The sequence below is a fragment of the Phoca vitulina genome, unplaced genomic scaffold, assembly GCF_004348235.1.
Source record: "Phoca vitulina isolate PV1807 unplaced genomic scaffold, GSC_HSeal_1.0 scaffold22, whole genome shotgun sequence".
NCBI classification, from domain to species: domain Eukaryota; kingdom Metazoa; phylum Chordata; class Mammalia; order Carnivora; family Phocidae; genus Phoca; species Phoca vitulina.
In genome coordinates this window covers 16,544,250-16,566,660 of record NW_022589725.1, presented here as the reverse complement: position 1 = coordinate 16,566,660, position 22,411 = coordinate 16,544,250, and the positions used below count along the sequence as shown (strand labels likewise).

Here is a 22,411-nt window from a genome sequence, read left to right as displayed (position 1 = left end):
CTAGGACAGCTGACCTTGGACAACATCACTGTCCCATCCTGCCTGGGGTACAGGGCCCCATCTGCACCCTACTGCCCCACTGAAAATGGACTGGCTTGCCTCCCAAGCTGGTCCCAGTGCTCTTGCCCTGCTGCCCTTTTTAGGTCTGGACACCCTGTGTGCCTGTCCCCTAGAGTGAGGGATGTGGGTTGAGGCCTGATGCAAAGCCCATAGTTTCCCTTTCAGTGGGTTTCTTGGTTGTAGGTCCCTCTCTCCACTGACCTTCGAACAGTTGGGTTCTCCCACAGGGTAGGGATGGGAGGGGGTCACCTGTGTAGCTGAGGCTCACTGGGGCCCCAGATCACCTAGAAGTCAGAAACCATCTGAATTCCCAGAATTTTAAGAGCTTTTACCAGCTTCCCCAAACAGAACATGCCCTAAGGAGTACATCTGAATAGACTTCAGGCAAAACTGTTTTGAATGCTGCAGGCTTTCATGGCACGCTCCCAGGGAGGTACCGCCGGTCATGATAGCCACCTAGGCCCCACTGACTAATGTTGATAAGGTTCTTCCCAACCATGATCCGCTGCTTGATGGGCACCACCTGGAGTGAGGATCCAGTCCCCTGTGTTGCACTGGTCACATGACCATCTTTCCTATGGGTTAACCTAGCACTACGAATGGCGTTCCTAGCTCAATAAACCCACATGCACTGAGACTGGCCTTGCTTTCATGTGATCTGTCCTGGGAGCCTGGAGACCAGGTCAGCCACAGGGGGGTATGCTTCTGCTGTCCTGTGTGACCTCAGATGGTCTCAGAACCAACCTGGGCTACCTCTGCTCACCTACAAGGCCAAACTGAATCAACTGTTAGATCCTGGTGGCAGAGATTTCTGTTGCTTTGTCTTCTTTGCTAGTACTCAGATTCAAAAACTATGCTTCCCAGCCTCCCTTGCAGTCAGGAGGTGGTTATGGGACACAGTCCTGGTCATAAGTGGAAGTCACAGATGAGGCTTCCAGGAGAGTTCTTGAAACAGGAGAAGACTTGTTGACTGGACCCTTCAGCCTTTAGCCTCCTCTCCCTTCTTGCCCAGAACTTGGTGGCCATGTCTGGGGACATGGGTGCCATTTTGAAAACGAAGCCACGTGACATTGTGGAGCCACTGTCCCAGCCTCCATCTGCCTCCCTCTAGACTCTTCATTATATGAGAAAAATAATACCTTTAGTTTGTTTAAGCCTGTTTCTCACAGACATCTGTCATTTGCAGCCAAACATAGTCTCTGATTGTCTCACTGCCACTTCTGGGGGGCCAGGGAGCCCCGGGATCACTTAGGAGACCCCCTCCTCAGTGTGCACAGAGCCCAGCCCTGACAGACACTTTAGAGTGATGGTCATTTTGTTGTTGTTGTTGTTGTTTTATTTCCACATATTCTGCCTGCTTCTGTCCATGGGGAGAGTTGAATTCTTTCCTGGAGTCTAGGGAAATGTGTCCTGTTTTCACAAGCACTTGTGTGTGGCCGGTGTGGACCCGCGCGTGCCGGGGGCGTTGTGTTCACGTGCAGGTCTGCGAAGGTGTTCGGGAGGAGAAGGCAGAGCAGTGGCGGCCGAGTATGAAGTCTTCTGCCCGCTTCCTTCTTTCTCAAGAGCTTGGAGACCCTGCTGAGGGAAGGGTTACAGAGTCTCCGGGCCGCTGCTTCTCAAAGCGGGTTGAGGCTTGTCAGGGGCCACGAAAGCGATGGAAGGGCACGTCGTTGGCGCCTTGCTCAGAGACTTCTCTGGGCCAAGCTGCTGGGGACGTTGGGTGCTAACCCCGCTCCCAGCTTCCCCCTCTCTAGAAGAAATGCCTGTAAAGTTACCCTCTGCTCCCTGAGGTAGCCTGCAGCCATGCGGCCGAGCGGCGATTCTGTGCGCCGTGCATGCTCCAGAGCTCCCTGTGGGATGGAGCTGAAGCTAGATCCCGGCTGAGACCACAGCCTAGCACCTTCCCCTGCCGGCTCCTGCCTCCCTCACTCAGAGGTTCCCCGGAGGGCACTCGCTCTCCTAAAGCATCCTGAGAATCCCTGTCTTGGGCTCGGTTTCTGGAGAACCTGACCTTAGACACAAGGGTTCAGTGCAGATCACACCAAAGCCCAGGCCTGGGGCTGTCCTGACCAGAAAAAGAGCCACTGGCTCTGAGACTCTGTATTTAGCACTCAGAACAAACCCACAGACGCCACATGCAGCAACTACCACCCAGCCTGGCCGCTCCAGCCAGTAATCTTATCGGAACCAAACACAAACCAGACGTGCTGGGGTGGGCAGCTGAGCAGTCCGGCTTCCGGCACGGCTGCGTCCGGGGGTTCGAGTGCTGGTGGCCCCGTTGGTCTGCGCATGGCTTCCTCCGTGGCCAGGCAGGCTCTCTCACCGCAGGGTGGGCAAGAGCCGTCCACAGCTGCACAGCTGCGGTCTCTCCTTTTAGGAACCTCAGCAGAGAAAGGCACGTCTCTCTCCCATCATCCATGGACTGAGTCAGGCAGGACCCCAGTAGGCCCAGCGTCATAAGCCTCTTCCAGTCGGCCCAAAAAGACCACATGGAATGGGAAGGACAGTTCTCCAGAGGAAGAGAAGCGGGGGGTTGCTGGGCAGAGGGAAGCTCCGAGTCCAGCCTCTTCTCACTTCACGAAGAAGGAATGTTCTCGACTCTCTTCACCTGCATGGGAACGGGCACCTGTGTGTGGGCTGGGGAGAGACCGTTTATGTGGACTGGGAGCTGCGGTGGCGGGGTGAAAGCTGTTCACCGTGATGGCGCGGTGGCCCAGATGAAGGATTACGGGTCTTCTGCATGACGGGCCGCAGGTGCCGGTGTGTTAAACTCTAGCACTTCATTTTTTAAAAGTTTGTTTGTTTGTTTGTTTGTTTATTTAATCTCTACGCCCCACGTGGGGCTCGAACTCACAACCCCAAGATCAAGAGTCGTGTGCTCTACCGACTGAGCCAGCCAGGCGCCCCCATCACTTTTTTTTTTTACTCCGATAATTAGAGTAAAATATAGGCATATACCTTTCAAAAGATTGCAAAGATGAAAAAAAGAGCAGCACCTAGTTGAAAACAGTAGCCCTGTGGCTGTCTCCCCTCTGTACTTCTCTCCAACTCAGGCGCGGGCTTGAACCGAATAGAGCCGCTTTAACGTCAGCGTGCCGCGGAAAGGAGGCTTCCTTTTTTTTTTTTTTTTTTAAGATTTTATTTATTTATTTGACACAGAGAGAGAGACACAGCGAGAGAGGGAACACAAGCAGAGGGATTGGGAGAGGGAGAAGCAGGCTTCCCGACGTGGGGCTCAATCCCAGGACCCTGGGATCATGACCTGAGCCGAAGGCAGACACTTAACCAACTGAGCCACTCAGGCGCCCCTTATTGGGAGCAGCGGGAAAACGAAAGGTCTCAGGGCTCCTGCTTTCTGGCTCTCTGTTCTTCCCCCGAGGGAACGGTCCCATGCGGGAGGCTTGGGGCCATTTGGGGCGTGGCCCTGGGCAGCTCTGAAGACAGAAGCCAAGAGGAGGGGACTGGGCACCGTGGCTTACAGAGGCCACCCTCTGGCCACCCCTGGGCCCGCTGACTTTCCGAGGGTTTTGTTGTTGGAATGGGCTGAATGGCGGCCCCAAAGCTATGTCCACATCCTAAGTCCTGGAACCTGTGATTGTAACCTTAGATGCTGGCAGAAGAGTGAATGTTACCTAATGTAGCAAAAGATGTGATTAAGAATCTGGGCAGGAGGAGCTTATCTTGGATTATCCGAGTGGGGCCCTAAATGCAGTCCTGTGCATCCTTAAGAGGCAGGGGGAGATCAGAGAGATGATGTGAGGACAGAGCAGAGACAGGAGAGCCGGCGGCCACCAGAAGCTAGAAGAGGCCGGGAACGGGTTCTCCCCAGAGCTTCTGGAAGGGGCGCAAGCCCGTCAACACTGAGATTCCGGACTTTTGGCCTCCAGAACTGTGAGAATGAATTTCTGTTTTAAGCCACCGAGGTTGGGGAATTTGTCACAGCAGCCCCAGGAAGCCGAGAGTTGTCGGAGTTCAGTTTCTGTCACTTCTACCTGAAAAGGTCTGCCTCATACACGGTGTTAAGTCTGGCCAGACACCTCAAGGCTGAGTCCCGCCGCGGCCCCCATGACCAGGAACGGGTCCTGCCCTGTTCGTCCACATCTGCGTGTCGGCCTCCGTGTCCTTCCAGGTAGCCTGCTTGCCGTCACTCTCTCGTGTGCAGTCCTGGCCCTGGCCTCGTCCCCGTGACTGGGCCTCTGCTAGCTGCTGTCAGCACTGTGCCTCTAGCTGGCAGGTGGCTGGGGGCGGGGGAGGGGGTCAGGCAGAAAGGCAGGTGCTAGAAGCATCCATGGATTTATGGGTGGAAACTTCACGGCTCATGAATGTCCACTCTGGCTTGGGGCCTGTTGTCTAGGTGCAGGGTTGATATGGAATCTGCCTGTTGCCCCCTCCTGCCCTTTCCGCCCCATAGCTGAGTCAGGCAGGGCCAAACTCCCAGCAGCAGCTCATTTTTCAAGGAAGTGTGGACACTGTTCGGTTAGATTTCCAGAGTAGCAGGAGGACAGGGGCCATGTGGGGCTTCAGGAGACATCCCCCAGCTGGACAGCAACTTGCCAGCGAGCTCGGCATGCGTGTGACAGGAGACAGAGCTGTGGCCCTGTCTTGCTGGCCTTCAGGCCCTGGAAGGCGTGAGTTGAAGGATGTCTTGGGAAGCTGTTTTGCCAAGAACATGTCACCCCACACTCAAAGCAGCCTCCAGTCCAAGGCAGAAGATACAGAGAGAATAATTAAGATGAGTACACACCAGAACAAAATACACAACCTCAGAAGCTGAGCCCTCATGGGATCAGGATTAAGCAAATGAGGAAGGGCCTACTGGGTGTGTAAATGGGCCCCAAGCCAGGTTGTCCCCGGCTCCCCGTGCAGGACGTCAGGATGTTGCATATGGTCAGCAGGTCTTCCGGTCTGTCCCCTTCTTGTGTTGGCGACACAGGACGGAAGGGAATTCTCGTCAGGTGTGTTACCCAGCCAGCAACATGGGGCTGCGGCGTGTGTCTGCACCCCGCACGCGTGTGTGGGTGGGGCTGGGGGCTCAGACACCAGGAAGGACAGTGCCGTTGGGGACAGCATTTTCCAAAATGACTGGCTCTGGGTAAAGTTTTGAAGGAAACAAAATGTGGTCTTCCCTTGATTTACACCGTAGTTGCATTTCTGGGAAACTGGCCACATCAAACCAGCTCTCAGGTCCTTGTGTTTGTAACCGGGTTGGGTTCCACACTTAGATGATTAGGAACAGGTTTTCTCATCTACACAAATACCCAACAAGACATTTCAAAATCGAGGGGGAGGTGGGTCAGTTCTTGGTTGGGTGGGACAGTCCCATGTGTCACAGGATGACCACCTTCAGGCTCACCCACTAAATCTTAGCAGCACCTCCCCAGGCAATGCAATAACCAAAAGGGCCCCTACCTCTTCCCCAAATGTCCCCCACGGGGTGGTCCTCTGCCAGTTGAGAACTATGCCCCGCAGGCCCTGGCCAGGCCCAACTCCCAGGACTGCTAGGGTAGCCCACTTTGTTTTAGCCACTCTGGCCACTTTGGACTAGCTCAGACCCACCAGGCATGCCCTACCTCTAGGCCTCCGCACCTGCTGCTCCCTCCATTTCTGGTTGTTCTTGTCCCGAACACCTTCATTCAGCTCTTTGCTCAGCTGTCACCTGTCAGAATGGCCTCCCCTGTCCCACTAAAGAGCAATCCCTCCCCCCCTGCCCCCACCCCGCACTTTCTGCCCCCTACTGCCTCTGTTCTTTCACAGAACTTAACCATCTGACGTTGTATCCATTACCTGTCTCCCCAACTGCCTTGCACGCTCCACGAGGACAGGGATTTTTGTCTGTTTCGTTCCCTGAAATCCCTGGTCCCTACGCAATGTCTGGCCAGCAGATAGTGGCCAGACAGGGAAGGACACTCTCACGCAGGGAGGAGGAGGATGGCAGACATGCGGCAATTCTGAAATACTCTGGGGCCCCGCGGCGTGTGTCCTCAGATATAGCTTGCACAACCATCTCCTGCCTGCGTGTGGTTCTAATGAATCACAGCGTTGGTTGGCTGTTTACATTTTTAAAGGTCAGACTAATGGTTTCTTTGGCAATGTCATTCCCTCAAAAACCTACACTTTTTTTTTTAAAGATTTATTTATTTTAGAGAGAGCGAGCGGGGGAAGGGCAGACGGGAGAGAGAGAGAGAAACAGACTCCTGGCTGAGCACGGAGCCTGACTCGGGGCTCGATCTCACCGCCCTGAGATCATGACCTGAGCTGAAATCAAGAGTCGGACACTTAACCGACTGTGCCACCCAGGAGCCCCCAAAACCTACACTTTTTATTTATTTCCCAGGCAGATCCAGGGTCAGTGATGACATTCCTGGTTCTTTCCTGGACGCAGTTCTCAAGTTGGCTTTCTATCTTTGCTTCCTTGTTGCCTCTCCCTCAAGATGCTGGCCTTGAGGTTCCGAGGCCCAGGCGGGAAGACCACACCCTCCACCTGCTTCTCACCCCTGGAGGCCGAGAATTACTGGGTCTCTGTGGATCGTGAGCGCCTCTTAGTGTTTGGAGGCCAGAAGCAGGAGGAGTTGGCTTTTCCAGCACTGCAAGACTCTGGATTTCAGGATCCTCCATCCCTTTCCCTTTGGCTTGTAAACTGGCTAATTCTTTCTGGAAGTCAAGTCCTCCTTGTGGTGCCTCGCCAGAAGCAGCCAATAACAACACATGCCACATTCTGGGTTTCTTTCTTTGTTTCTTTTTTGACCTTCTTCCCTCTGAGCTAAAAACTCAGCAGACACGTAGACGGCTGAACTTGAACAGCCTCACCAGATGTTTTGCGCCTGCCTGGCGGGGACCCCAGCTGTTCTGGTGCCGCCATGTTTGCTCCCTGCCTGCCACCTGGCCACGACCTAAGCCAAAGCCCTGCATTTTAGGTTTTGGTGACGGTTGCCCTGAGCTTCAGGGTACCAATCTATCAGCGAGAGTAAGAAAAGCCACTCGTGGTAATAAACCCCCAATCTCAGTGGATCAGTTAGAGTGGAAGTTTCCTTTTAGTGAGGCAAAGACCAGAACACAGCTCTTGCTGAGCAGGTGACTTGCCTCTAACTGGTGACTCAGTGACCCACGTGCCTTCCAACCTCCTTGGCACCTGACCTCCAGGGAGTCCCATGCGGGAGCACCGTATGGGCCAAGTTTGGAACTGGTGTCCATCCCTTCTTTGGCCACAGCTCAGTTTATGCCCCCCCTGGGGGGGGGGGTCCAATGGCAAAATCTAACGGGCTTGGTGAGCACACGGTGTTGTTTCTGCCACAAACCACACACTCCCAGGTTTTCATCCTGTCTTAAGCACTTGGTGGCTCCCACAGCCCTCCCGCCCTGAACAGTTTCGTGGTCTTCTCCACCCTGGCAGTGGCCACCAGTCCAACCATTTACCTCCCCAGCCCAGTCCCAAGCGCTGGTGGGCTGGCAGGACCTGGTGCCCCGGCCTCCCTCCCCTCCAGCAACCACGGCATTTCCTTGTGTCTCCTCTTCGGTTCTCCACCCCCCTTACGCCGACCTTCCTGCTGGGGCTCCTGCACTCCACACCAGGGCGCCGAAGTGCACCATTCTGACCCTGCTCCACGCACAGGTGCCGCACCCACAGACACAGCTTTCTGGGTGAGAAGAAGATCAAAACCTCCGAACCAAGGACAACGCTGTGGCCATGGAGTACTCAACCTGTCAGCACACCTGAGACTGAGCAGTCTGGAAAACCTAAACGTTCAGGAACCCATGAGAGAACGAGAAGGTGAAAGACCAAGGGCAGCTGGGGTGCCTGGGCTGCGCCCAGCCCCCGCCAGGCCCCTACCCTGGGGACCCTCCCATGCCAGGGCAGAGCTGCCCTGCACACCGATCTCCTCCCCGCCCCCCCACCCCCAGCACGGTCGCTTCAAGGGCAACGCCAGCTACAGTGGGGACGCTGGGAGTCTGCTCACAAGCTGCACAGGGCTCTCCGTACCCCGTCACCCCAAGAGGTAGCCGAGGTGCCCACCCTGCTGCTTTTATACCTTGACCTTCACTCAATGCCAAGTGCTTCCTCTTAGTCTGAAAACTGGTAACCATTTTAAGCATTTTCCCCCCTTTTCGTAAGGTTCTAATGACCAAACTGTAAAAATAAAGGAAAACAACACAAAATCAAAATTCAACACTTGGAGCAAAAACCGCATTTTTACCAGATCTACTTTTATTTCAGAAGAAAATCTGTATTATAGTATTTACTTTTGTTTATATACAAGTTCTTCACATTTGTGTTTAAAATGCACAGACCTCCCTTAATTCTCTTGTTCCTGCTTAAATTAGCTGTTATTTTACAATACAAAAAATACCAAAAAATTGCAGTCCTAAATGTATGTATAACACCCACAGTCCCCAGCAATGAAATAGTTTACAATACTTACTCCATATTTACATGAGTGCAAGAGATGCTAAATTATACATATTAACAAACTAAGCTTGAATCCAAACCAAAAATAAAACAAAAACAAAAACCGTAAATACCTATAAAACAAAAACATTTCCAGAGCCAGAATTAGTTCAACGAAACAGGCTTCACTAGTGTTTAGAATGTTTTGTGCACAAATTTCAGTTACTGAAAGTCAATTCCATTATTGCCTTTGAAAGAGAAGGCGCCAGTTCTCCTCTCCACTCCAGATCATCTCCCTGCAGGTAAGGGTGTTCAGGAGTTTGAACGATTCCGGGCAAACGTCTCTTGGCGGGCCTGCCATCACGGTGATTTTTATGGTTGGAGCCGAGCTTGGTAAATTGGGCACACATTTCAGACTGAGAGCTGGTGCTCGGCCCCAGGACAGACCCTCTGCCTTCCTGGGTCTGTCCTCAGGGCGGCCAATTCTCACAGAAACCGCCACGAGGAAAGGTCTCCTGGGATGAGGGGCGCGAGCTGGGCTTTGCTGTAATTCCAAAGAGCTTCTTTCCGTCTCGGTCACTGCCCTAGCAATAGCTCAGGTTGTTAGTAAGTGCTCAGGGAGTATTCACTGAGGGTGTGGATGGATGAGAGAGACTAAAGGATCAAAGGTGTTCTCAAAAATGACACCAGCACCGGAGGAAGTGAACCCCCACCCCCTCCCCCAGATACACTCCGTTGAACTGACGGAGCGAGTTGCACTGAAAAGGTCCCATGTCTTCTTTCTACCGAGAGGGCTCTGGTCTTCTCGCGCGTCCACGTCCGCCCTGGGCTTCCCGGTCGGTGCGTCTCCCATCGGGGGCTTCAGGCCTCACCCCCAGATGTTCTGCTGTTTTCCTGCCCAGGGGTGCTTTTCCTCCAGGGCAGCTGGAGGGGGGGGGGAAGTGTGGCTTGCCTTCTCTCCACACCTCCTCCATCTCTTCGAGCTGATCTCACAGGGAGCGCTGTAAGACGAGGAGTGGGGCGCGGACAGGAGGCCAGGCTGGGCGCGGATCCGCAGGAGGGAACGGGAGCGATCTGTCAGTGAACCGGCCACCCTACTCCCACCCCGGTTTTCAGTACAGGAAACCACAGTCCCGGGAAATGGTCATTCAAATTGTAGACCAAACGGAACAAAAGGCAGCCTGGAAAACCCCTTTCTGGAAAATCTCATAGAGTCTTTGAACTGAGAGACTAAGAGAAACGCTTCTCAGGACAAGACTGGTCATCCGTGGCCAGGCACAGTAGCAAGAGGCTAACAGAAAGATTCATGACCCCCTGCAGAGCCTGCAGGTGACAGCGACATGCCCGCTGCCTTCGAGGCTCCTCACACAATGCTGTTTAAATGCACTCGACGCCTGAGTTCTCCTCTGTGTACCGGCAGACGATTTCTGTTCTAGAATCAACCAATTCGAACCAGATGCATCTGGACACACTGGCATGATGGGGATGCCCCCCCCTTTTTTTGGTTTTGTTATCAATGTATCAGGGCCCAATGAGAGGACTTCTTTAGACTTGGATATCCGGTATGTGGCACAAAAACATATTAGGTAAAACTCAGACACCGTTACATTTAATAAAAATACATCGACGTAGTTTTGTTTTATGTACACTCTGAATGTCTGAACATTCTGGACACTACTGTATAATTATGTACAAGTGCAACATCAATGTTTTCGTGACTATTTTAACTTATATACAGGCTCTCCTGTGACACGCAGGCATTTCTCTGAAGTTCCAGATGATTCCCTCTTGGTAACTGGCTCCTAAGCTGAGCGCCTCTTTCTCCTGCCCCTCCCCTCCTCTGGCCTGAGCCCCGAGGAAGCTGTTTGCTATTGGCTGCAAAGGAGAAGCAGGTGGATTCAGCTGTTTCTCCACTGTTGGAGCAGAAGTAAACATCACTTGCTCCTTTTTCCTTCCTTTTTAAAAATAAACTATCTTTTAGAAAAGCAAAACACCAAACCAGGTGCTATGGGACACGGTGCATGTTATTTCAAGGCCTGGGAAGCCATGGGGAAGAGACTTCTTTGGCCAAAGAAACACTGGTCCTTTGAACAAACAAGGATTTTCCTTGTGGGGGGTCCTTCTCCAGCGACCTCCCTCTCTCTGCCAAGAGGCCTCATGGCAATTATAGGGGGAAAGCGCCAGTCTGAGGCAGGCTCTCTGTGGGTGCCGTGATGTGGAGCAGGGATGTGGGAAGCTTGAGAGAGAAGGGGGTCTTTTCTAGAATTGTCTGCTCTTTGCCAATGATGTGAAAAAGCAGCTTTTTGAGAGGCGAGTCTCAAAGTAGAGGTGTTTTGTGCATCAGACAGTGTTTTAGGGTTCAACTTCCATGAAAACATCTTTCCAGGCAACTCTTCATGGGCGAGGGCTGGGAAAGAGACAGCATTCCTACTCTAGGCACTGCATGTCAAGGTGAAAAGCTGCAGTCTTTGCTCTTTCGAGTATTAATTTCTCCAAATTCACAAACGAGTGTGGTTGTCTAGAGGGCCATCCCTGTGGGGTAACGCTAGAGAACCCCAAGTTTTGAAGCGGAAGAAAGACCTGTGGAGGCTGCCGCGTAATGCCAGAATACAGAGCACCATACACAGGGACACCACGACCCCCAGGCAGCGGCCTGCGGAGAAGAGCAGGACTGCCCCACCCCACTTCAACTTGGTCACTTTCCACTTGGCATGGTTATTCCTCCTTATCCATATTCTCTATGTGCTTTTCATCCTTCTCAGTGGTCACTGCCCTGCCCACAGCCACCACCCAGGGCTGGGAAGGAGGATGGGAGGGCCGACGCTGAGCCTCTCCTGGAGGAGAGCCGGCAAACAGTTCCAGGTCCTTCTCCAGGCTTTGGGCGTGCAATTCCACCAGCAGCCTGAGGATGGCCCAGCAGCTCAAGGCAGGCTCTAGGGCACACTGCTGCTCTTTGATGCAGCGATCCTAAGGGCTGGCATGCTCCTTTCTGCCCAAGGGAGACATGTAACATGGACGAGTCCCTGCCTCTGTGGTGTCCTGGCAGGAGTGGCCAGAAGGGCTGGAGCCAACGTCAGGCCTAGAGTGGGGGGCGGGGGGCAGGGGGCACATGAGGACCACACCTTATTTAGTGCTCCTGTCTTTTGACAACAACATAAACAGGAGCTTTCACAGTTTGGTCATTTCTGCTTTCCTCTCAGTCCCTGCTGCTAGGTTAAACGTTCCCTGGGGTGAGAAAATTCTTTCCTGGCTGCAAATTAGATTTTAGAAAAAGAGCAGATTGCCAATGGTAGCTATTTAAATTTTATAAGAATGTAGGAATGCAATTATGGAAAAACTTAGGCTTACTAACTTTCCAATTGCTAGATCTATTTCAAGTCTAGGCACTTAGTGTGTGTGTATGTGTGTGTGTGTATGTGTGAGAGAGAGAGAGAGACAGAGAGAGAGACATGAGAGAGGGAGAGACAGAGAGAGGGAGAGGATTTCAAATGGATTAAGAATAAATTAATCAAGTTGCTATAGAAAACTACCTATTACATCAGTTTACATTCTAAGTAACACTGCTGACCTTGACATTTAAAATAGCCCCCTTCTACCTTAGTTTGATATGATTCAAAAGAGATGGACCTTTGTTTATTCTCAACTAGAAAAAAGCTCCTCCCTGCAAGAGAGAGGTTTGCCTACATCATGCGAGAATAAGTAGCACATCTTTTAAAAAAGATAGCAGGCTTCAGATGAGAACAAATTCATTCATCTGACTAGTTTTTAAAAGACCATGTTCAAGAACGACTGGTGGTGAATGTCTACTTGTAAACACTACATCTTCTGTTTTTTGCAAGTTGAGACAGCCCCAAGCACGGTTTTCCACAAGTGAACCTGAGTGTTGCTCCCAGCTCTCTCACTGGCTCTGCCCCGGCCTCCTCCAGCAACAGCTGGGTCACCCCTGGACCTGCCCTTAAATAATGATTTCCTATGCAAAAGTAAAAGGTTAGGTGCTGGAGCACAGATGGGAGAAACCGGCAAAGAAAGCTCGTGAACATGCAGAGGAGTCGGATGTTTCGAGGGTTTCCAGTCTTCGGCCCACTCCACGGAGCATCTCCCCGCCTGCCCCCTCCCTGCTGATGGCGCCGGCGCGCCGGCCCCCCCCCCAGCTCGCTCACGGAGACTCCCCGGCCCGGCCTCAGATGCAGGTCCCGGGCTGCGCAGGGGGCTGCTGCTTCCGGTTTCTCACGGCTCCTGACTTCTCTTTGTACACTATTGGCATCTGCTGAGAAATGTCCACGAGGGCGCTGGCCACCGCGAGACCTGGGGAGAGCCCACGGGGAACATGTGGTGAGGAGCAGCTTGCTTTGTCTTTAAACATAATTTCAGAAAAAAATTTTTTTTTTAACATTCCCGGGGTGCAATGAGCAAATAAATAAGTATAGAGGGGAAAAGCCTTCCTTCCTTCTGCGTTGTGCCTCCCTCCACCCGAGCACTGCTTTCAGTAATCTGTATATATCCTTTCAGGGTTTACTGATGCAAATATGCACACATATTCTTCTCCCCTCCCCACTTTTTACACAACAGATGTAGCTTGCTGTTCAGCAGATCAGTGAAGCAAAGAGCTCTGCCTGGCAGTTGGAGCATTTAAGAAAGATTGCAGTCATGCTCTAAGTGCTACATTTTTCTGCGGGCCTCCAAAAGGGTGCCAAGAAAAAGCAGCACTCTTGATCAGTAAATTCAGATTCATTCCACATCACTCAGCCAGCACTAGTTATTTTCGTATCTATCCTAGACAGGTTAGGACAGACTCTGGGGCCAGGCTTTGGAATATATAAGGATCTTTAACCGCCCCATGCCTCCGTTTCTTCATTTGTAAAATGGGGACAATAACAGGACACGGCATGTGTGAGGAGTCACTGAGTGAACCCATGTGAACATCTTAGAATGGTACCTGGCTCGTCGCCCCACCACCCCCACTACCCTTGCTTTAGGGTCTAGTGGGTTCCATTCTCCTTTTTGTACTAGGAACTGATTAACCTGATGTTCAGTGGGGAAGGCACGGTTCTGGGGGAGCTGGATTCTCAACGCATGTGAATGAGCCAGTGGAGGCTCAGCACCCAGCTGAGGTCCTCATGAGCCATGTTAGTGCCACCTGTTACTCCACTGAGCCTATAAAAATGGAGGAATGGGGGGAGTGGGGGGGAGGTTTTATGTGCCTGGCGTGCAGTGGGGAATCCACACCAGTGACACTGTTTTTAGCAAAGGCAGAGTCCAGAGGAAGGACCAACTAAAATGGGGGGTAGAGAAGAGACCATCTAAAATGGGGGAATGGTCTCACTTGGGGTGGGTCTCAAGCAGTGAGCTGGCCTTCATCAGGAAGTGAAGGGGATGGGGCCTATCAGGGAAAGGACAGGGCAGGAAAGGCCACAGTACTGCAAGCCTGTCACTTCCCTACTCTAGCCAGGGCCTTGCTCTCAGAGAGCACAGGCCAAGTTTGCTGAGCTGGGAAGTAACAGGAGACAACGCTCCAGAGTTCAGGTCAATGGGTCATTCTGTCCTTGACATGGATAAGGCTGAGTTAGGAGGTGAACTCACATCCCTAGGTCAGAGCAAATCAAGCTGTTCCCCTATGAAATGAAGCCCCCCCTTAGGCCTGGCCAAGCCTAAAGGCCTCCCTCGTGAGGATCCAGAAACCATTTCGAGAGCTCAGCTGGAGGCAGCTCTGGATCTGAGGGCTGCACTCAGGAGGCTTTGGAGTTCCGGGGCTGGGCAAGGATTCTGAGACATACTTTTCACAGACACAAGGCTTTCCTTGGCTAAGGCAACCCTGACCCCCAGAATCACTTCAACTGAAAGCTGTCTAAAATATATTGTGCAGGACGCCTGGGTGGCTCAGTCGTTAAGCGTCTGCCCTCGGCTCAGGTCGTGATCCCAGGGTCCTGGGATCGAGCCCTGCATCGGGCTCCCTGCTCCTCAGGAAGCCTGCTTCTCCCTCTCCCCCTTCCCCTCCTTGCTTGTGTTCCTGCTCTTGCTATCTGTCAAATAAACAAAATCTTAAAAAAAAAAAAAAAAAAAAAGCCCCCCATATTGTGCATCTTGTCTGACGCATCCCTCCAAAGTACTCCATGATTAATCAGGATATTTCCGAAACTGTATTCCATATCTTCTTAGTGTTTAATAAGAGGATGTTTATCGAAATTATGATTTGTGTACTGGATGGAATTGCATAAAAGAAACTGGTAAAATGTTACATAGCAAAGTGTCAAAATGTTTATGATAGTTATATGAAAAAAGAAGAATAAAAATTAAATCTATACAATCATTTCAACAAAGCTGCTGCCAGGGCTGGAAAGGAAAGAGAACAATGAACACTGGTGGGTGCTGGATGGCAGGATTGTGAGTACCCTTCCAAGACTTCCTTTAAGCTGTGATAATTGCTGTTTGTGCCTTATATTTAACAGAGTGAAAAAGCAAAAGACAGGCAGTAGTGCTACAAATACCAGTTTGAGAGTGGACAGCTTGGAGGAGCTAGCTGGGAGCCACGAAGAGTAGGTAAGATGACCACGGAAGAGCATAGGGAAGGGAAGGGAAGGTGTGGGCGGAAGCGTCCATACCTCCGGGAGGCCGAGGGAGAGGGGCAATCCCAGCTTGTCCCTGGGAAGGAACCTCTGGACAGACAGTTTAGGGAACACCAGGGACAATGGGATCATCTCCCCGAATCCTTACAATGACACGAGGTAGGCACGTGCCTCCTGTTCACTATCGCTTCTTTACCCAAGTTCACGTCTGGTTTGTCACTGGCCCTCATCCACTCACCTGACTGCCCAGGAGGAGGGATTCCACCGAGCCCTCGAGGGAGCCTCACAAACACAGAGAGGACAGCAGCTTTGTTGCCAAAACACGGCTCCAGGGCAATGGGTTTGGGAACAGTCTGGTGGGAGATAACAAAGAATTACCTAAACCAGTGTTTCTCAAGTGTTAATGATGCAGCCTTCACACGTGATTTTTTTTCATTTTTTTAAAATGTAAATTCAATTAATTAACATATAATGTATTATTGGTTTCTGAGGTAGAGGTCAGTGATTCATCAGTCTTATATCAGTCTTATATAATACCCAGTGCTCATTACATCAAGTGCCCTCCTTAATGTCCATCACCCAGTTACCCCACCCCCTCGTAATTTTTAAAGATGCCCTCTATTAGTTTCTACTGCTGAGTAAACTTAGTTGCCTACAACAGCACCTATTTATTATCTATCTCAGTTGGGCAGGTCAGAAGTCCAGGAGAGCTCTGTAGGGTTCTTGCTTACAGATACAGGTCTGTTCATCTCTTCCATCAGTTCTGGAAAATTCCCAGCTCTTATCTCTCAAAGGTCTCCATGATCTCAGCTTTTATCTTCACAGGTGGAAGTCAAGTTAGCATCTAGGCCGGCTCTTTCCTGCAGGCTCTAGGGAAGAATCTGTTCAAAACTCATTCAGGCGGCCTCAGATGGCCGGCAGAATCCAGTTCCTTGCAACTGTAGGTCTGAGGTCCCCTACCCTCCAGCTTCAAATCAGTGGTGGTGTGCCAAGTCCTTTGCATGTTTCCTCTTCTGCCACCAGCCAGAGAAAGTCCCTCAGTGTCTTAAGGTCTCAGCTACCTTGGGATTTGTATGACTTTTGCCCAATCCCTTCAGAGCAGCACCTAGAGTAGTGTTTGACTGAAAAACCATGAGCTGGGAATTTTGGTGGCCATCTTTAGAATTCTGCCTGCCATACCTCCAAATATGTCATTCATTTCTTCAATTTGGTTGAAGAAAATGACTTCTGGAACCACTGTGGCTGCAGCACAGGGAAGGACGGGGTGGGTGAGAGGACAGTGCAGTGATAGGGGTGTAGGTGTGTGTGCTGGTGGAAGACAGGACCAAAGACGTGTGCTGATGGACTGGCTGTCCGATGAGAATGAGAGCAAGCACGGACCAAGCACAGTTCCAGGATTTTGGCCTGAGCGGCTAGGATGAGGTACTGAGTTGGGGGTGATATGCCAAGAAGAGGTGTGAGGGATAATATCCAGAGCTCAGCTTTGGCTATGTTAACTCTGAGATGGCTGCTAAGACATCCAACTGGGGATACCGAGTAAGCAAGCAATTGGATATAGGAGTTGGAGGCTTACAGGAGAGGTCCGAACAGAGAGATGGTGTTAAAATAAACCCATGATGGAAAAGATCACTTCTTGGTCTGAATGTTTGTGTCCTTCTAAAATCTGTAATGTTAAATCTTAATGCCTAATACGATATTTGGAGGTAGGGCCTTTGAGAGATGATTAGTGCCCTCATAAAAGAGACCCCCGAGAGCTCCCTAGCCCCTTCCACCATGTAAGGTCAGAGTGAGAAGGCACCATCTACGAACCAGGAAGGGTGCTTTTACCAGACACTGAATCTGCCAGCACCTCGATCTTGGACTTCCTAGCCTCGAGAATTTGTAAGAAATTTCTGTTGTTTCTAGGACACCCAGTCTCCAGCGCTTTGTTATAGCAGCTTGAACAGACTAAGTCACCAAAGGACTGGGTGCAAAAAGACGTGAGAGGAGGCCCAAAGACTGAGGTGGCCCTGCACCATTAGTGGTGTGGGGCCATGGAGAGGGCTACACAGAGAACACTGAGCAAGAGCCCCCAGAAGGTGAGAGAGTGTGTCCTGGAAAGAGCGTCAATAAAGCGTTCGACAGAGTAACCACCTGGGTCATATGCCATTGACATATGACATATAGTGCTGCTGCTTAGTACTTTAGATTTGTCTGTTTTATTAATCCCACAAATTGTTATTTTATCACGTTCACTTAGATTTATGTACATGCTTACCATTTCACTTTCTCACTATTCCTTCTCATTCCTCAGTCCTGGGTAGTTTGCCTTTCTCTGAGCACATCCTGTAGACATTTCTTTTATACAGGTCTGTGGTGGCCAACTCAGCTTTCCTTCTCATCGGAAGAAATCGTGCTTCTGTCCTTGTTCTCGGAAGGCAGTTACTGGGCACGCTATTCTAGGTTGGCAGTTCTCCTCCTGATGTCATTTAGAGACATTCTTCCACGCTCTTTTGGCTTTTGATGTTACTAATGAGAAGTCAGTTGTTGCTCTGTCATTTCCTTTAGGTGATCTTTTCTTTTTTTCCCCCAGTTATTTTATTAATGTAGTAAATAGACATAACATTTACCATCCTAACCCTTTTTTTTTTTTAAGACTTCATTTATTTGAGACAGGGAGAGACAGAGATAGCGAGAGAGCACAAGTGGGGAGTGGGAGAGGGAGAAGCAGGCTCTCCGCTGAGCAAGGAGCCTGATGTGGGACTCGATCCCAGGACCCCGGGATCATGACCTGAGCCAAAGGCAGATGCTTAACCAACTGAGCCCCCCCAGGAGGGCTTTTCAGTGACCCTTCAGTAACCCTTTTTCAGTGTACACTTCAGAGGTATTAAGTAGATTCATATTGTTATGCAACCATCATCACCATCCATCTTCAGAACTCTTTTCATCTTGCAGAACTGAAACCCTACACCCATAGTGACTCCCTATTCCCCTCTCTCTCAACCCCTAACAACCACAATTATACTTTGTCGCTATGGACTTGAGTATTCTAGATAACTCAGAAAAGTGGGATCTTACAGTATTTGTTTTTCTGTGACTGGCTTATTTCACTTAGCATAATGTCCTCAAGGTTCACCCATGTTGTAGCAGGTGTCAGAATTTCCTTCCTTTTTAAGACTGAATAATATTCCTTTGTATGTATAGACCACATTTTGCATACCCATTCATCTACTGATGGACATTAGGGTGCTCCCATCTTTTAGCTACTGTGAATAATGCTGCTATGAACATGGGTGTACAAATATATCTTTGAGACCTTGTCTTCCATTCTTGCAGGTATATATCCAGAAGAGGAACTGATAGATTATATGGTAATTCTATTTTTATTTTTTTGAGGGAGACCAATACTGTTTTCCACAGCAGCTACATCATTTCACATTCCCACTAACAATGCTCAAGGGTTCTAATTTCTTCACACTGTGGCAATCCTACAGTATAGATATAAAATACATGTTAGGTCTTCTCATTTTATCCTCCATATTCTTATCATTTGTCATAGTTTCCATCTTCTTGTCTCTCTGTTCTGCATTCTGTGCAATTTCTTCAGATTCATCTTCCAGTTCAAAAGTTCTGTCTTTACTTGTACTGATGTGCTGTTTAAAATGTAGATAGAGTCATTTAAAAAATTTCAACCCCTATATGTTCCATTTATTTTTTTTTTAAGTTTATTTATTTATTTAAGTAATCTTTATACTCCACATGGGGCTGGAACTCACAACCCCGAGATCAAGAGTCGCGTGCTCTACTAACTGAGCCAGCCAGCTGCCCCTGTATTGTCCATTTCTAACAGTTCCATTTGGTTCTTTTTTAGATCTGGTCATTCTTGATTCATGGTGTCCTCATCTTTATGATTCCATCTTTCACGTCTTTAAACATTTCATACAGAGCTATATTATATGCTTTAGATGCCGCTCTAACGTGTGAAGTCCTGTCTAAACCACTGTCCATGGTATCTGCTAACTCCTATTCCTAGTGGCTTGTCTCTCTTGTCCTTGGTGATCTCTGATTGCTTGATCTTGATCTCTGGGGATCCTACATGGCTGAAATGGGGATGCTTTCCCACAGAGAGGATCTGCACCTATGTCGGCTGGGAGTCATGGTGTGTTACCAATCTGGAACCACTTCAGACCACACATCGTTCTGGTTTTGGTTCACGATTTGTCCTTTTTTGGGGGAGGGATAGGAGAATATTCCCTGGGAATTTCACCTACTTCCTATGAGCTCAGTAATGCTTTAATAAGTATTTTAAAATTCAGGTTCTATAACTGTTTCCCCAGAGCATCTGAAATAGTTCATCATTTTGCCAAAAGAGAAACTTTTCTTTCTTCATCATTTTTTTGGGAGGAGTCAGAAATATTTACATTCCATGGAATGCATAGTGAATTATAATTTTTGCCCCTTTGAGAAAATTCCCTAAACTACTTATAAAAAGCAGTGTTTCAATTTAGCTCTTTTCCAATATAAATTTTTAAAGTATTACGCCACAGAATACTTAACAAGAATTTGAGACAAACCATTCATATTTTTAAATTCCTTGAACATGAGAATGCTTAACAACATGAAAGACTGAAGAATGAAAGCAAAAGAATATCTGACAACATCAGCGTGTTGCCTTATTGTTAAAAAGAGAGAGAGAGAGAAACACATAATTACGAGGCAACAGAATAAGGCTCTTGTTCTCTGTGGTCTCCCCAGACTTAGAAGCCTGAGTTCTGACAAGTTTTCAGGACTTTTGAACCACATTCTCACCTTTATACTCCCCCCAATAAGATCAGGAGGCTCTTCATCTGTTTCCAAGGCAACATTTACGGAGGCAAAGGGACGACTGGCCATCTGCTGCATCTCTCGAAGAAGTTGCTACGGAGTCATATTGTGGCAAGCGTTAGCGCACAGAGTACTGAGGGGATTTTATTAGGGAACACGACATATTAAAAGTACCTCATCCTGCCCGCTTCAAACAAATCAAGTCCAAAACGACATTTTTGAGACAGCTGGAGAAAACTGGACACAGACCAGGTACCATCAGGACTTACTAAATTTTGTTGGATGTGATAACAGCACTATCATCATATTAAAGAAAAAGTCCTTGCCTGTTACAGATACATGCTAAGGTACTGATGGACAGAATGCCATGCTGCCTGTTTGTTAAGTACATACGATAAATGATGTAGCCCTGTCTCCTCATATTTTTGTTACTAAAGCCAGCCTTTCTTCTTTCCTACTGAAACTTGAACCAAGTATTGAGACCACAGATAGGAATGGAAAGAGCTCTTTGCTCACAGGGGTGGTATAAGCTAAAAACAAACACATGTGAAGTGTGGTACAGTCAGAGGGAGATGCAGGGGCTCTGGATTTAGGGAGGCTTGGATGTGAACCTTTGATCCAATGCTTTCCAGTTGTATCACCTTAAAAAAGGTGTTTAAAGTCTCTGGGCTTCAGTTCCCTCTTCTCTGAAATGGGTTTTTAATCCTAAGAGTGTTAGTAGGTTCAAAGGAGACACTGAAACCAGCTCAGCGCCTAGCACATGGTGGATCAATATCTATCAATCATATATCATTTAGGATATTGGAGATCTGGGCATGTCACTGAAGTTTGGAGGTCATGCCAAGGAAGACAACAAGGCCTGACTTCAAACCACCCCCTTGGAACTATGGTAGGAGACAGAATCTTAGTCTGGATAGATCAGCGCTCAGTTTTAGAAGGATATTTTTATGTTAAACATTTTCTTAAAATACTAACATTCTACATCTTGTCAAGCTGTTGGTCCACTTACTCAACAAATCTATGCAGCAACCCTACTCTGGGTTCTGTGCTATTCCAGAGCTGGAGTCACAGTAGGACAGGGTGCCTATGCTCCCCCAATTCAGAAGTTCCTTTATGAAGGGTGCAGAAGATAATGTGTGTAAAAACAAGTAAAACGGAGCCTGGCGTCTAGCAAGCACTTAAGCTGTGTCAGCTGCTATTGTTTTTGTTGTTATAAATCCCATTAAGTCATTTCTTCTACAATTCTGAGAGGGTTAAGACATGACTGAAATTGTAGAAATGCTGAAATATATTTTGAACAGTCAGGTTCACAGTTACAGAGAAATTTTAAATCACAAGGGTAAAAGCTTAGTTAATTTGTTGATAACAACTGTGTCATAAGCATACTTTTTTTAGGCGTGGGGGAACTCTTAAAGAAGTTTAATCTGGGATTTTTGAAGAAGTTTAAATGATTTAAAAAATAATATGCTGAAGAAACTGTTACTCTTACTGAACCTAAATAAAGCCTATCCTAACCCTGTGAGGTAGGAATCTTCTAATTCTTCCTTCCTCTTTGATAAAGCATGCTCTCCGGTGTGGCAAAAGAAAGAAAATCTTTCCTCCACCAGACATTCACCATTCCTATAGAATGAAGAAATATCTTTTAAAAATTTTATTTAGATTCATAAGCATACTTTTTAAAAACCTTTTTTTCTACAAGGTGTTCATCCTCTCCATATTTTCTTTCAAGTATGTTTTCTAGTTGGCTGTTTGTCTTCACTGATTTATTTTTGATATACTTATTACTTTTTAGGCAGGCAAATCACTACTATACAGTGCATCCATCATCTTATCTGAAAATCGTAATTTTGTCCCCTTTCCAATAGTAATAAAACTTCTTATTTCTCTTTCTCCGAGTGCACAGCCTAGAACATCCAGAACAGAATTAAGTGACGATGGGGACTACAGGACTAGGCACGTGGCCTGTGAAGACCGAAGTCCCAAGTTGAAAGCCCAGTTTGGCCTCTTAGTAACTGTGCAATGGTCAATTATTCCACCTCCCTGAGCCTCGTTTCCTCATCTGTGAAACAGGGTCAGTAACTATTTCATGGGCTTGTTACGAAGGGTAAATTAGTTAATCTATATAAAACCTCTTAGAACAGTGCCTGGAATTTAGAAATGCTCAAATGTCAGCTCATTATGACAAACTTGTCTAGATTTTGTTGGTACAACTTCTAGTATTTTTATATCATGAGTGATGTTGGTTATCTGGATATTCTTTATAGTGTTAAAAGGAGGTATTATTTTTGAGTTTACTAAGAGTTTTGTTTTTAAACCAGGAACCAGCGTTGAATTTCAATAAATGACTAAGTGATTACTTGGCCACTACTAAAAATTTAGGTTCTATTTTTACCCACTGAAATAATCTATTCTGATAGGTTTTCTGGTAGGAAATGATCCTGTTATTACACTGGTAAATTAGACTGCTCCACATACACTCACTGTGTGACTGGCCTTATGTTAAACATTTTGTTTCAAAGTTTTTGTGCATATAATGAATTAGGACTCCTTAAGCTTTCCATCTTTTCCCTTACTCTGGAACAGTTTATATATTTTGGAAATA

General features: G+C 48.4%; 1 protein-coding gene and 1 non-coding gene across 2 annotated transcripts in view; both read right to left on the bottom strand.

Moving 5' to 3' along the window:
* Positions 1-2,889: 2,889 nt before the first annotated feature.
* Positions 2,890-2,962, bottom strand: TRNAK-CUU. Its single transcript has one exon. It is a non-coding gene; the product is annotated as a tRNA-Lys (tRNA).
* A 5,284-nt stretch (positions 2,963-8,246) lies between these two features.
* The window catches only part of ATRN (attractin), a 163,197-nt gene continuing 149,032 nt past the window's right edge, over positions 8,247-22,411 (bottom strand). The window contains exons 27-29 of the mRNA XM_032420030.1: positions 19,795-19,902; positions 15,245-15,359; positions 8,247-12,748 (exon numbers count right to left, since the gene is read on the bottom strand). Coding sequence (XP_032275921.1) covers positions 12,624-12,748; positions 15,245-15,359; positions 19,795-19,902 — 348 coding nt within the window. The 3' untranslated portion in view covers positions 8,247-12,623. The remainder of the gene's footprint in view (positions 12,749-15,244; positions 15,360-19,794; positions 19,903-22,411) is intronic.